This window comes from Ceratotherium simum, chromosome 23, assembly GCF_057802395.1.
Source record: "Ceratotherium simum simum isolate JZ-2026a chromosome 23, ASM5780239v1, whole genome shotgun sequence".
NCBI classification, from domain to species: domain Eukaryota; kingdom Metazoa; phylum Chordata; class Mammalia; order Perissodactyla; family Rhinocerotidae; genus Ceratotherium; species Ceratotherium simum.
The window spans coordinates 43,810,294-43,825,109 of NC_141922.1; the positions used below are offsets into that span (position 1 = coordinate 43,810,294).

The window sequence follows — 14,816 nt, forward strand, 5'->3', positions numbered from 1 at the left end:
ACGCATCTGTTAATGGACAATTGGGTTGCCTCCACCTTTTGGCTATTGTGAATAATGCTGCTATGAACATGGGTTTACCAATTTCTCTTTGAGACCTTGCTTTCAGTTCTTTGGGTATATATTTAGACGTGGAGTTGTTAGATCATATGGTAATTCTCTGTTTAATTTTTTGAGAAACTAGCATACTGTTTTTCATAGCAGCTGTACCATTTTGCATTCCCACCAACAGTGCACAAGGGTTCCAATTTCTCCACATCCTTGCCAACATTGTTATTTTCTGTTGTTTGTTTTTTTGATAGTAGCCATCGTAATGAGTGTGATTTTGTGGTTCTGATTTGCATTTGCCTAATGACTAGCGATGTTGGGCATCTTTTGATGTACTTATTGGCCATTTGTATATTTTCTTTGGAGAAATGTCTATTCAAGTCCTTTGCCCATGTTTTTAATTGGGTTGTTTTCTTGTTGAGTTGTGGCCTTTTTTTTTATATGGCCGCTTAGGTGTAGAGGCCAAGTTTTCCAGGGCTGGGCTGCCTATGCACAAGTATTCTCCTAAACCTTTAAATATATGTAGCTAAAAGTTACTTACAACGTTTGATTTCAGGGATTGTCTACACTTGCACTACCGTGTTATCATTAACTAGAGCCAGACAGTTATATTTTAGGTCTACAGGCAGAACTCTTCTAGCATATACAGTGCATTTGTGCATATTAAGATGAATTAGAACTGGGTGGAGGCATATCTGAGAACTCCTGACTTGTTCAGCAAGTGGTCCTTTTATTTTTAAAAAGGATACTTCAAAATAAAAACAAGTTCGTCTTCCCTCCGGTTGTTGCATTCATGCGCTAGGCTTCATAGCTTGGTGAGCAGGGTTCATGCTGGAGTCCAACCCTGGGTGTCTCTTGGTTGGACACTCTTGTGCTGGGTGCAGCTGGCATTCTATCATGTGTGGCAGGCTTGCCTACAGATTTCAGCTGCTTTAGGGGACACTCTAGTGACCATAAAAATAACAGCCTTGTTTCAAAATGGTATGTACAGGTGTGTGTGGGGGGTGGTCTAGACCTCTAAAAAGGGGATTGTCCAAGACTCCTTACCAACACAGTCACCTATACCATCAATCTACATCTAGCCTTATAAGTACTTGTTGGGGAAAAATATTCCAAAGCCGGATTTCCATCTGTCCACTAAAGTTGTATCAGAAAAACTATGTTCAGATAATGTTATTCATCCCCATAATAGTGTGGGAAAGGAAGGAAATACTGGTATAGGTATTGTAGTAAATTGCAGAAATGGTCTTAAATTCTTTCTCTCCCTATATCCACGTTCCTTTGCTATATAACTTTGAGTGATCTCCCACTCTGACTCTGAGCTCAACCACCTGACTTGCATTGGCCCATGAGATGTTCGCAAATGTGGCACAAAAAGAGGCTTGAAAAGATCTTGCGTGGCGGGGCTTGTCCTCACTTGTGGTTCCTGGAACCTTCTTGTCTCCATATGAATGAGCCTGGGCTAGCCTGGTAGAGGATGAGACACCATGTGGAACACAGCTGCTTTTGGTCGTCTGAACTCTGAGTTAGGTGTCACAGAGACCAGTCCCTCAGGTAGCCTGCAGACAGGTTAGAAGTTGCAAATTTGGGGGCCATCCCCGTGGTGCAGCAGTTAAGTTTGCATGCTCCACTTTGGTGGCCCGGGGTTCGTCGGTTCAGATCCTGGGCATGGACCTACGCACTGCTCATCAACCCGTGCTGAGGCGGCGTCCCACATAGAGCAACTAGAAGGGTGTACAACTGTGACGTACAACTATCTGCTGGGGCTTTGGGGAGGAAAAAGGAAAAAAGGAGGAAGATTGGCAACAGATGTTAGCTCAGGGCCAATCTTCCTCAAAAAAAAAAAAAAAACAACTTGCAAATTCGGTGCACTCTATTCTCTCCAGTTCACCAAATGGAACAGGGGATCAGGTTGTCACAGTCTCCAAACTAAGCCACACCGGTAGAGGGTAGGGCCAGGGTGAGTAAAAACACCATGAAGTATCCTATTATTTTAAATGTGGCTTTTTCTTGGTTGAGCATTCGCTTGGTTGCTAGATCTTTGACTAATTTCCAGAGGTCCTATAAAGTTATTTTAGTCAGTTTCCAGTTGTTTATTTAATGTTTCCATAGAGGACCTGGAGCTTCTAGTACATCTTGTTGACATCACGTGTCTCATCCATTTTTGACATTATCTAACGACTTTCTCTTATGATTCATGAGAATTTAGCACTCTCATGTCTCCCCTCACCTTCCATCCTTTCAAGACAGTTACATCGAATTCTGGTTGGATCAATATTTAATACTTATGTTATTACAGCAAAGTTGTTGTTCACTACTAAGTCAAATAGCTTGCCATGATTACATTTCCTTTCTTGAATAACTTTTCAGCCTCTTAGAGCTATTGATTACTTTTTTACCCCTCTTGCTATTTGCTTTATTCTTTGTGAGTATTGCAAACTCTCCCTATTGCCTTCAGTACCTTTCAGTACATTTTTCCTCTCAGTTTCTAAGTGCCTTTGTATTTTCTTTGTCTTCTCTTTTGGAGTCCTCTGCCCTCCTGTTACAATTTGAACTGGTTATTCTCTAATCTTGCTACATGGCTGTCGTCCTGGGACTTTGCGTAACCATCACCTAGAAATTCCTTTTTCTTCTCTTTTGTGTTGAATCGCCTGTTTCAGGGTTTCACATTTTGCTGGAGCACATCCTACAGTAGCTTCCTAAGAAAGAAAAGATGGGAGGTAAATCTTTTTGACTTCTTGCCTGTCTGAAACTGTCTTTATTCTACCCCAGCACTTGACTGACAACTTGCATAGTTATAAAATTCTAGATTGAAACAGTATTCTCTTAGAATTTTGAAGGGGTGGTTTATATGTCTTCTAACTTTCAGAGTCGCTTTTGAGAAGTCTAATGCCTTTCTGATTTCCATTCTTTGCATATAACTTGTTTTTCTTCATGAAAGCTCTAGCAACTTTTCTTCATTCCTTGTACTTTGAGTTATAATCTTGATGTGCCTCAATATGGATCATTTTTTCACTTATCGAGCTGGGAACGTTTTAGTAGATCCTTTTAATCTGAAGACCTCATGTCTGGGAAATATTCACTCTCCCTTAAAACAATTTCTTTTTCTTGTTTTCTTTGGAATTTCTGTCAGTAGGATATTGAACCTCATGGATCCATTCTCTTGTTCTTTTGTCTTTTCTCTCCTATTGGTCATCATTTTTCCTTTTTAATCTATTTCCTGGCAAACTCGCTTATTATTATAGCTTCCATCTCCCCTATTAAATTTTTATTTTGACTCTCATTTTAAATTTCTAAGATATTTTCCTTCTTCTTGATTGTTCTTTTTTATTGCGTCCTCTTCTTATGAACGCTATCTCTTATTTGAGAATATTAATTATTTTCTTAAAGTTGTCTTCTGTATCCTCTATTGCTCTGTTTTATTCAGGTTTCTTATTTTCTGTTTATTTGTTTTGGTTTCTATTTTTCATGTTGGAGGCTTACCTCAAAAAGCTGGTGATCCTTGGTGTCCATTCATACTTAGGAGTGAGGCAGCAAGCCATTAATTGAACACTCTGTGTGCATGGGCAGGGCTTGTTGACTGGTGGCCATCATTGGGTAATAAGGCAGCAAGCTGGCTTTTTTATTTGGGGACTGTGTATCTGTGGACCTTTTCTGTGGGGTCGTTCAGATCAGTCCAGAGATGACTTTTTTTTTTTTTTTAATTTTTTAACCAGTAACATTGGTTTATAACATTGTAAAAATTTCAGGTGTACATCATTGTACTTCTATTTCTGCATAGATTACATCATGTTCACCACCCAAATACTAGTTACAACCCATCACCACACCCATGTGCCAAATTATCCCTTTCACCTTCCTCCCTCCCCCCTTCCCCTCTGGTAACCACCAATCCAATCTCTGTCTCTGTGTGTTTGTTTACTGTTGTTATTATCTACTACTTAATGAAGGAAATCATATGGTATTTGACCTTCTCCCTCTGACTTATTTCACTTTGCATTATACCCTCATTCCACTGTTGGGTATTTATCCAAAGAACTTGAAAACCCCAATTTGTAAAGGTACATGCACCCCTGTGTTCATTGCAGCATTATTCACAATAGCCAAGACTTGGAAGCAACCTAAGTGCCCATCAAGGGACGAATGGATAAAGAAGATGTGGTATATATACACAGTGGAATACTACTCAGCCATAAGAAACGATGAAATCCAGCCATTTGTGACAACATGGATGGACAGAGATGACTCTTCCAATAACATCTTTCTTGGGGTGGGAAATCAGAAAGGCATCAGACTTCTCAAAACCAACAGTAGCTGCTGGTGTTATGGGAGTTGGCAGAAAAAGGGGCTGGGATCTTACCATCCAGTATGCAGACTTTCATTTTGATTTGTCCCTGTATCCTTGCCTTCTAGAGTCCCCTGTTTAAGTTTCTTTGGTTTACTTTCTCCAGAGAATAAACATTCTAGTTGAGAGAGACAAGTCCACTGCTTACAGAGGAGGAAGGCCTGGGGTCTGTTTACCAGTGCTCTTGTAATAGTTTCAGTCTAAAGTCCTCACTTCTGAGGGGCCTTAACAAGATTCTATGGTGTGAATGAACTTGCACTGTTTCTTATTGGAATCTCCCTCTTTGAGTGGTTAGGTTTTACTTTCTCTGTACTCCTAAGCAGGTCACCTTTCCACACTTCTTGTTTTCGTGTACAAATGTCTCCTTGTTTTATCAAAGATAGAGTTTGTATTTCCGTTTCTCATTCTCCTGCTGTTTTCAGGGTGACTTCAGAGAGGTAAAGAAAGAAGAAGGGTCTTTACTCCACTATTTTAATACTGGAAATCTCTTAGATAGTGACTTTAAAGTTGAATTTGAAGGAGAGCCTGTGTTTTAATTGTACAAGGTCATTTTTGCATATTCTGTAAATATCAGTGATAATATTACTGTGGTATTTTCCTTCAATTAAAAAAAATCTAATATTGCTTTTAAATTGTATATAAAGAATCTTTCTTTTTGATTGACAGGGTGGTGTTGGTATCTAACTACACACAAACCTTGAATATTTTACAAGAAGTATGCAAGCGTCATGGCTATGCTTATACAAGACTCGATGGACAAACACCAATCTCTCAAAGGCAGCAAATTGTTGATGGCTTTAATAGTAAATACTCTTCTGATTTTATTTTTTTGTTGAGTTCAAAAGCTGGTGGTGTAGGACTTAACCTTATTGGAGGATCTCACTTAATTCTCTATGACATTGATTGGAATCCAGCCACTGATATCCAGGTAGGACTATTTATGCATTAAATAAACATTATAGATTGCCCTCTGGGGATACAATGCCTTCTGGGGATACAAAGATGATGGTGATATGTAATAACTGCTGCATATTGAGCCCTTATTTTGTACCAAGCACTCCGCTAAGTGCTTTACATCTATTTAATCTTCGCAATAATCCTGCAAGTGTGGACATTATTAGCCCTATTTTACATATGAAGATATGGAAGCTTGTTCTAGATCATATAGCTTGTAAGAGGCAGAGCCAGGATTCAAACCCAAACCTGTATGTCTCGAGGCTCTACTTCACTGCACAGATGGGCCTTCAGGATTCTCGTGAAAATCAGGGGAAGACAATAAAGTGTTATAGGTGCTATGATCAATGTTTGTGCAAAGTATAGTAGAGATATAAAATTAGCTTATTTAGGAAAATATTTCAGAAGAAGCCTTTGGTTTTCTTCAGAATACAGTCCAGCTCTGTGTATTTTGAGACTTCTACCTTTAGATTTGTACCTCATTTGGTATCTGTCTTAGGGGACCTGAAGACAACCCTCAGGTTCAATGATTCACTAGAAGGACTCACAGCACCGAGAAAAACAGCTATGCTCATAGTTATGGTTTATTACAGTCGACGGATACAGACTAAAATCAGCAAAGGTAAAAGGCACATAGGGCAGAGTCCAGGAGAGACCAGACACAAGCTTCCACTTGTCCTCTACCACTGGAGTTGTATGGACAACACTTAATTCTCCCAGCATTGGTGAATGACAGCACATATGGAGTATTGTCAACCAGAGAAGTTCACTTGAGCCTTAGTGTCCAGAGTTTTTGTTGGACGTTGGTCATATAGGCATGGAGTACCCATGTGACTGACCTTAGTGGCTCAGTCTCCAACCCCTCCAGAGGTCAAACTGGCCCAAGGACCCCACCTAACCCACCTAAATCACATTGTTAGTGTAAACTGTCTTGTGCGGCCCAAGGTCCTAGGTAAACTAAGATGCTCTTATTAGGCAGGATAGTCCAAGGGCTTAGAGTTTATTTCCCAGGAGCTGGTTGAAGGCCACACTATTCTTTGGAATGTGCAGGGTTTGAACATCAGCCTTTTTTTTTTGTGAGGAGATCAGCCCTGTGCTAACATCTGCCAATCCTCCTCTTTTTTTTTTTTGCTGAGGAAGACTGGCCCTGGGCTAATATCCATGCCCATCTTGCTCCACTTTATATGGGATGCCGCCACAGCATGGCTTGCCAAACAGTGCATCGGTGCACGCCCGGGATCCGAACCAGCGAACCCCGAGCCGCCACAGCGGAGCGCGTACACTTAACCACTTGCGCCACCAGGCCTGCCCCGTCAGCCTTTTACTGTATAGTATCATTGATAAGTTCTGAAACCACAGGGTTCTACGTAGAGCCTGAGCTAATTGCAGGTATCCTAGGGATTCTTTAGGGGGGAATCGTTAGCTACTTGGACTGGGAATAAACCCTCCATGCCCGTGCTATCCTTGGTTCTTTACATTCTTGCTGTCCAAACTTGGTGTCCTATTCTTTGATGCAGGTAGACTCTCTCATCAAAGAGAGAATGTTTGAACCACAATGAGTGTTCATCCATCCCCTTCTTAGGAAAAAGATGTGAAGTGGTGAATGCTTGGGCATGCCTGCCTTTGTTTTTTGAAGCTATAAGTAAAATCTAGAATTCCTCATCTTAAATGTATTAACGCAAATTGCTTATGTGGAAAGAGCTATTAGTTTATACTGTACTCTCAGAATTCTCATTTATTTGCGATAGGCAATGTCTAGAGTGTGGAGAGATGGCCAGAAACATCCTGTACATATTTACAGACTTCTAACCACAGGTAATAACCTTTCAGTGTGACAAAAAATGTATTTCCTTTGAATAATTGAAAAAATTTTTTTTGGTTAATCTGTGCTTCAGTATCAAGAATATAGTTATTTTGTTAATAAACATGCTAATATTCATATTCATGCTAATAAACGTGTTTTATCCTATAAAAATAACAAACATAAAGATCTGAAGACAATCTTATGAATGTTTTCTCTTCAGGTACAATAGAAGAAAAGATCTATCAAAGGCAGATCAGTAAGCAAGGTCTTTCTGGGGCAGTTGTAGACCTAACCAAGACATCTGAACATATTCAGTTTTCAGTAGAGGAACTTAAAAATTTGTTCACATTACATGAAAGTTCACGTTGTGTTACTCATGACCTGCTTGACTGTGAATGTACAGGAGAAAAAGATCATACAGGTTAGTTGTATTTTAATTCTGTTACAATGGTAAAGTTAATTTGTCTATCTTTAGCAGTTGAAAATATTTAAATACAGAAAAACTAAAATATTTATCATTTGCATATGTTAGTTTTTTCCTCAGGACAACTGCCAGATGAGTATTTAAGAAAATATTAATTAGAACATTATTAGTTCCCTCAATTTAGCTTCTTATTTCTGAATCAGTTGTGAAAAGTTTAACTTATTTAGGAAAATCTTTCAAATCCTGGTATAATGGCTTTAGAATTAGAAAAATGTTTTTAGTCCTTATTTCTGTTTCACAGAAAACATACACTTGACAGAATAATCTGACTTTGTTTATTTTGTGTAGAACTTATTCATAATGAGGTCATACTTTCTGAGGCAGTTAGCATGGGCCAGCATTCTTCTCAGTACTGGACGAACTGCTTGTGCTGCTTAAGTGAAGCTGAAAACATCAACCCTCCAGAATTAACACCGTTCAGATAGGAACTGGATCAGGACTAGGACTTGAGCAAACAATGTCCAGTAGTTGGAAGTCACTTGATAAATTGCACTGAGATAGGTGTAAGAAGTTAGACTGTATAAGATTGACATGGAAGAATTTGTATATATATATATTTTGTATAATTTATGTAATTATATAAAAGAAGAATTTATATATGTGTGTATATATATATATATATGTTTTGCTGAGGAAGATTAGCCCTGAGCTAACATCTGTGCCAATCTTCCTCTGTTTTGTACATGGGACACCGCCACAGCATGGCTGATGAGTGGTAAAGGTCCACGCCTGGGATCTGAACCTGCGAACCCAGGCTGCCAAAATGGAGCGTGCCAAACATGACCACTATGCCGCAGGGTTGGCCCCAAGAATTTATATTTTATATAAATCAACATTTGATCCTCTGTCTTGTATGTTTTTTCTATTTTAATAATTTCTGCTCTTAACTCTGCTCTTACTTTTTCCTTATATTTATCTAATGTTCTTTTTCTGATTTTTCAAGTTGAATGCTTTAGCTTAATAATTTTCAATCTTATTTTCTAAATTTTTTATTTTTTTTATTTTTCCCCCAAAGCCCCAGTAGATTGTTGTATGTCATAGCTGCACATCCTTCTAGTTGCTGTATGTGGGACGCAGCCTCAGCATGGCTGGAGAAGCAGTACGTCAGTGCGCCCGGGATCCGAACCCGGGCCGCCAGTAGCGGAGCGTGCGCACTTAACCGCTAAGCCACGGGGCCGGCCCTTCTTTTCTAAAAATAGATATTTAAGGCTGTAAATTTTCCTCTAAGCTCATAATTTGGTATACAGTCTTTTTATTATTCAGTTCTGAATATTTTATTTTTCATTGTGATTTCTTCTTTGATTCATGAGGTATTTAAAAGTATGTTTTAAAATGTATTTTAGTTTTTGTTATTCAATTCTGGCTACTGCACTGTAGTCAGAAATATGGCCTGTGTGATACTGATTCTTTGGTAACTATAGAGACTTGATGTGTGGCCTGGGATGTGGTCACTTTGTAAATGTTTCTTTTGTGCATGAAAACCATATATATTCTCTTACTTACTTAGAGTTCTGGTGTATTAGCCAAGTTTTATGTTACCAAATCAATTTTTTCTTATTTTATAGATTTAAAAATTTACTAATTTAATTTATAAATTGGTAGTATATTTATATGGCTCAACTATTTAGAAATATGGAATATATATGGTTAAAACTTTTCTTCCCACAGTCCCGTCATCTGCCTAGTTTCTAGCCCTACTACCCCATAAGAAACCACCATTATTATTTTTTTGTGTGTCCTTCTAGCTAAAATTTTATGCACGTGCAAGGGACTCTGAATATATCCTTACTCAGTTTCCCCTCAGTAAAAGGTATCATAGTATATGTATAGTTCTGTACCTTTTTTACTTTATAGTTTATCTTTAGATCTTTTCATGTCATTACAGAAAGAGTTTCCTCATTCTTTTTTCCCTTAGCTATACAATCCTCCATTGTATGGATATACCATAATTTATTTATCTGACCCCACAGATGTACAATTAGATTCTTTCCAGTCAGTATATATCTGTATTCATACATCTTTTCCCTTATGTTCAAATGTATCTATAAGGTAAATTATCAGTGTTACTGGTCAGAGGATATGTGCATTTGTAGTTTTGATAGATTTTGCTAAAATGCCCTCTGTTGGGGGTTGTATCATATATACCCCACCAACGTTATACTAAAATGGCTATTTCTCCACAGCTTTGCCTATTTAATAGATTATCAAATGTTTGGATTTTTGCCAATCTGATAGTAAAAAATTAATATATTGGTCTACTTTTAATTTGCTTTTCTCTTTTTGAAGTTGATTATATTTTCCTATGTTTAAGAGCCATATTTCCTTCATGTGAACCATCTGCTCATATCATTTGCCTATTTTTCTATTAATAAACTGATTCTTTGTTACATATATCTGTGATTGAAAGAAAAATGTTAAAAATTGTGCAATATGACAGTGGATTTGTCGGTTTCTTGTTATTAGTCAATTTTTGCTTTATATATTTTATATCTTCTTTGTGAAATTTTTTTTCATTATTGTTTATTTTATTATTATGTAGTGATTGCTTTATCCCTAATGCCTTTTGCTTTCATTTTGTTTTGTTAATATATTACACTGGCTTTCTTATGATTAGTATTTGTCTAGTGTATCTTTTTCTATTCTTTTAGCTTAAATCTTTGTGTGTCCTTATGTTTTAGGTATCTTTCTTGTAAATAACATAAAACTGTATTTTATTTTTTATCCAGTCTGATGTTCTCTTTTAACTACAGCATTTAGTCTGTTCACCTTTATTATAATTATTCATATATTTTGGTTCATATTTACTGTCTTTTCATGTCAACAAGGGCCTATTAGTGGTTAACTCTCTCAATCTTTGATTTTTCGAAGTGTATTTGTTTTTTTTCCTCTCTTAAATGCTATCTTTGCTGGATGTACAATTCTAGTTGATAGGTGATTTTTTTGGTCCGTACTTTTAAGGTGTTATTCTACTGTCTTCTGGATTCTCAAAGCAATCTTGTCATCTCTTTTCTTAAAACCTCAATGATGTTGAACACTGACAGGATTTTGATGATGTTAAGGAAAGACTTAATTTTTTTTTCCTTTCTTTTTTTTTTTATTGTGAAATTTTTGTTGTACATTATTGTTTATCAGTCACCATATAAGTGCATCCCTCCACCCCTTGTGCCCACCCCCACCCCCCAGCCCCTGGTAACCACCAAACAGTTCTGTCTGTCCATGTGTTGGTTTACCTTCCACATATGAGTGAAATCATGCACTGTTTGTCTAGGAAAGACTTAGTTTTTTTTAGCTGTGATAAAATTTAAAAAGAATTCTTTATCTTTTAGAAGTGCAGAGTGAAATATTTACAGATGAAATGATGTGTGCTACCTATTTATTTCAGAGTAATAAGGAAGTGGAAAAAGTGGGGTCTAAATAAAACAAGGTTGGCTATTAGTTGATGGTTACTGAAGATGGGATATATAAACCTGGAGGTTCTTTATTTCTATCTTGTCAGCTTTTATATATATTTGAAATTTCCCATAATTGAAAGCTTAAAAAAATAAAACTTTCAATAGCTCCCATTGCTCTTAGGATAAAGAGTAAAATCTTTAAAGTGGTGAGTTCATTAGGTTAGGCTAAGTGCTCTAACAAGAAACTCAAAAAGCACCATGGCCTACCACAATAGAAGTATATTTCTCACTCATGTAACTGGTTGCATGGTAGTAACATAGTAGACAGCCTTCCCTAAGGTGATTGAGCCATCCAGACTTGGGCTCTACCATCCTCTTAGGCCTTAGAATTCCCTGCTGGGATCCTTGCACCTGCCAGCCAGCAGGGAAGAGAAGAAAAAAACCATATGGTGTTGGGGATTTTATTGGCCAGATCTGGAAGTGATGTAGATCACTTCTGTTCACGCTCCATAGGCCAGACTCAGTGGCTGCAGCTGACTGTAAGGGAGGCTGGGAAATGTGGCTAAGTGTCCTGGAGGAAAGGGAAATGGATTTAGTGGATATCTACTATCCTCTGCTATTCGTGATTTGTTTACAGTGGTTTGCATAATCTAGCTCTTGAATGGGTGCTTCGCCTCGCATTACTCAGCTTCTCTTCTCGCGTTATTCTTGGCCTTTGCTCTCTAGGCTCTAGTTGCATTAGGCTCCTGTCAGTTCCTCAACTGTGCCAAATGTCCCTTCCCTTTCATAGCCTTTGTAAGTCCTTCTGGAAAGCTTCACCTCTCTTCGCCATCTAGTTCTTGCCTTCTTGTCCTTCAGATCTTAATAAAACAGATGAGCTTCTCTTGTGATACGTGCTCATAGTCCCCTGTATCTTAACTTCATACCCTTAACCTCTGTTTGTAACATAGCTTCACAGTCCTTTATCTTCAATTTTAAGGCCAAAAGTTTGTTTTTTTTCCTTCATAAATTTGCAACAAACTTATTTGGTGACAAAACCTTAGCTGAATTGCTGTGAATTTATCAATCGTCTTTAACCCATTTCATAAGACTATTCATTTGACTTGCCGCAGAATAATAATGAGTTTGATTATGGAGTGCTGTCCCAGGATGTTCCAGTTATGTTCTGAATTTGGAAACATGTCTGGCCTCAAAGGCTTTAGATAGGAATTGAGGACCTGAATACATGTCTGGACGATTATTCGTTTAACGTATATCTCTGCCACTAGACCATAAGGTCCTTGAAGTCAGAGACCATGTCTATTTTTGTTCATCATTTTTGTCCCCAGTGCTTAAATTAGCATGTAGTAAACAATTTATAAATATTTGTAGAAGAAATGAATTAATTAAATTGTTTATTTTAACTTGAACTGTAGTGATTCAAATGTAATAAATCACATAAACTTACTATATCATAAAGTAAAAAGTATTGTATATAGTACAATATTTATTGGCCTAAGGATTTTCTCATTGTTTTACTTATTTCAGGTGATTCCTTGGAAAAATTCTCTGTCTCTAGAAATTGTCAGCTTGGTCCACATCAACAGAAGTCTGACTCCCTGAAACCCCTCTCCATGTCACAGCTGAAGCAGTGGAAGCATTTTTCTGGAGACCATTTAAATCTTACAGATCCTTTTCTTGAAAGAATAAGAGAAAATGTGTCATTCTTTTTTCAGAATATAACCAATCAAACTACTGCTATGTAATGAAAGATTACTTTATGACATTCCCTTGCTCTCCTTTAAAAAAAATTAATATAGTAATTAAATGTAATTTTTGAAAACTAATAGAATTATTTTAATTATAATACTATGTTTTTGTTGCAAAATGTATCAGTTTTGATACAATAGTCAAAACTGTTTGAGTTTAATTTTTTGTATCTATTCTTAAATTTGAAACATTAAAGATATACTTCTATCATTCTATAATTGTTATTAATAATTCCATAATGCACCTATTATTAAGTATCTACTAAAGAATTTTCATAAGGAATATAAAAAGGTGAAGTACCTAGTCTCTATCTTTGGGGAATCTAATCTTATTAGGAATATTAGCCATAAATGTGTGAGATAATTGAAAAACTTGGTAAGTTTCAACTATAGCTCAAGGGAGAAAGAGAATCAGAGAGGATTGCAAATGAAGTTGGATGTAATAGTTGCTGCAGGGCAGTTGGAGTGAGAATGGTCAGTGGGTTGGGGCAGCAGATGAAGGACTATTAGACACTTCAAAGCACTAGTTCCTAATTTGGGACCTCAGACTCGTGGGGGACTGACATGCAGTCTATAAAACCAAACTTTGTTTGTATACTGAATAGTGGTTCAACCCCCGTTATATCAAGAGTTGTCTGTAGTAATTTTTGACGTTAAAAAGAGAGTTTTATTGTACAAAGCAAGCTTTAGAAGACAAGTCTGCAAAGAAAAAGGAGTTGCTCATGTAATCTCCAATTGGGGCTTCTGTAATCAGCTTTTACTTTCATTTAGGAAAATTTCTTTTAGCCTGAGTATTGTCTTGAGGTGTTAAATAAAGACTCAGTTATGTATCATCAAATCTCAATTCTTTAGATTTGTAGTGCCATTTGTGAACAGGCAGTTTGGGATCAAATTTGTCAGTGAGGAAGTAGTCAACTAATAGTAAGCAAAAATGGTGTTTCATGGCACCTTGTATAGGCCCCAAATATGAGGCTTTACATATGCAACCTCTTTCAGTATGTATCTTGTACCATATTATTCTGAGGTGTAAAATCCTTAAAAAAAACAGTGATAAGGGACTGGCAACTTTATTGTCTATCTTAACTATAGTGGATGCTATAATGTGTGGCCCAGATTGCCCCCTTCAGGACTACAGTGCTCATTTCCCCCAGCTGCCAGGAGTGTTGCCTAGGACCACTCATGGCCAAATCTCTCCCTAAGAATAGCCCTCAGCTGAAAGGAGCTGCCTTGCCTAAGGTTACGCTCCCTCCCCAGGGTGGCTGGCATCCAGTGATTTGTTGATGCAGAGTGGAAAGGCCCAGCCCCCTTGCCTCAATTTGGGACAACTCTAAGGGACCGTTTCAGCTCCAGAGCTCCTCAGGGGAGGCCTTTGTTGCAGCTTCCTTGCAGTCCAGCTTCTCTCTGTCCGGTCCTGCTTCTCTCACTCCCTTACAGGTGTTGTTCCTAAGAGCACTTCCCAACAAACTCACTGCATGCAAATCTACCTCTGTCTGTTTTCCAGGGAACCTGACCTGAGACGTTATCCACAGGGGAATTACTGAGGAAAAACATTTTAATAATTATAATTGATGGCTTCCAATTGTAAATACTTGTTGGCAGAATAATCATTTAATGGAATGAGCTGATAATATGAAAGTTAAAAAAAAGTATGTTTTACTTTATACCATATTTAAAAAATAGACCATGCCAGAATGAATTACTATTTGTACATTCACGATATGCAGCCATCACCACTGTTTTCAGAAGAGAGTTCTATTCTTTTCTTTTTTTTTTTGGGAGGAGGACCAGCCCTGAGCTAACATCCAATGCCAATCCTCCTCTTTTTTGCTGAGGAAGACTGGCCCTGGGCTAACATCCGTGCCCATCTTCCTCTACTTTATATGGGACGCCGCCACAGCATGGCTTGACAAGCGGTGTGTTGATGTGTGCCCGGGATCTGAACCGGCGAACCCCGGGCCACCACAACGGAGCTTGCACACTTAACCGCTTGCACCACCGGGCTGGCCCTGAGAGTTCTATTCTTAATGTCTCACTTTCCCGCTTC

General features: G+C 37.9%; 1 protein-coding gene across 5 annotated transcripts in view; it reads left to right on the forward strand.

The window, feature by feature from the left end:
• Positions 1–12,985, forward strand: part of RAD54B (RAD54 homolog B) — a 97,269-nt gene extending 84,284 nt beyond the window's left edge. For 3 of the 5 annotated variants that reach the window (XM_004431171.3, XM_087447650.1, XM_087447649.1), the window contains 4 exons: positions 5,057–5,318; positions 7,093–7,159; positions 7,369–7,569; positions 12,552–12,983. In XM_004431171.3, coding sequence (XP_004431228.1) covers positions 5,057–5,318; positions 7,093–7,159; positions 7,369–7,569; positions 12,552–12,769 — 748 coding nt within the window. In that variant the 3' untranslated portion in view covers positions 12,770–12,983. Of the gene's footprint in view, positions 1–5,056; positions 5,319–7,092; positions 7,160–7,368; positions 7,570–12,551 lie in introns of all 5 variants that reach the window. The other 2 variants (XM_014788061.2, XM_087447651.1) reach the window with 2 other exon arrangements.
• Positions 12,986–14,816: the final 1,831 nt, after the last annotated feature.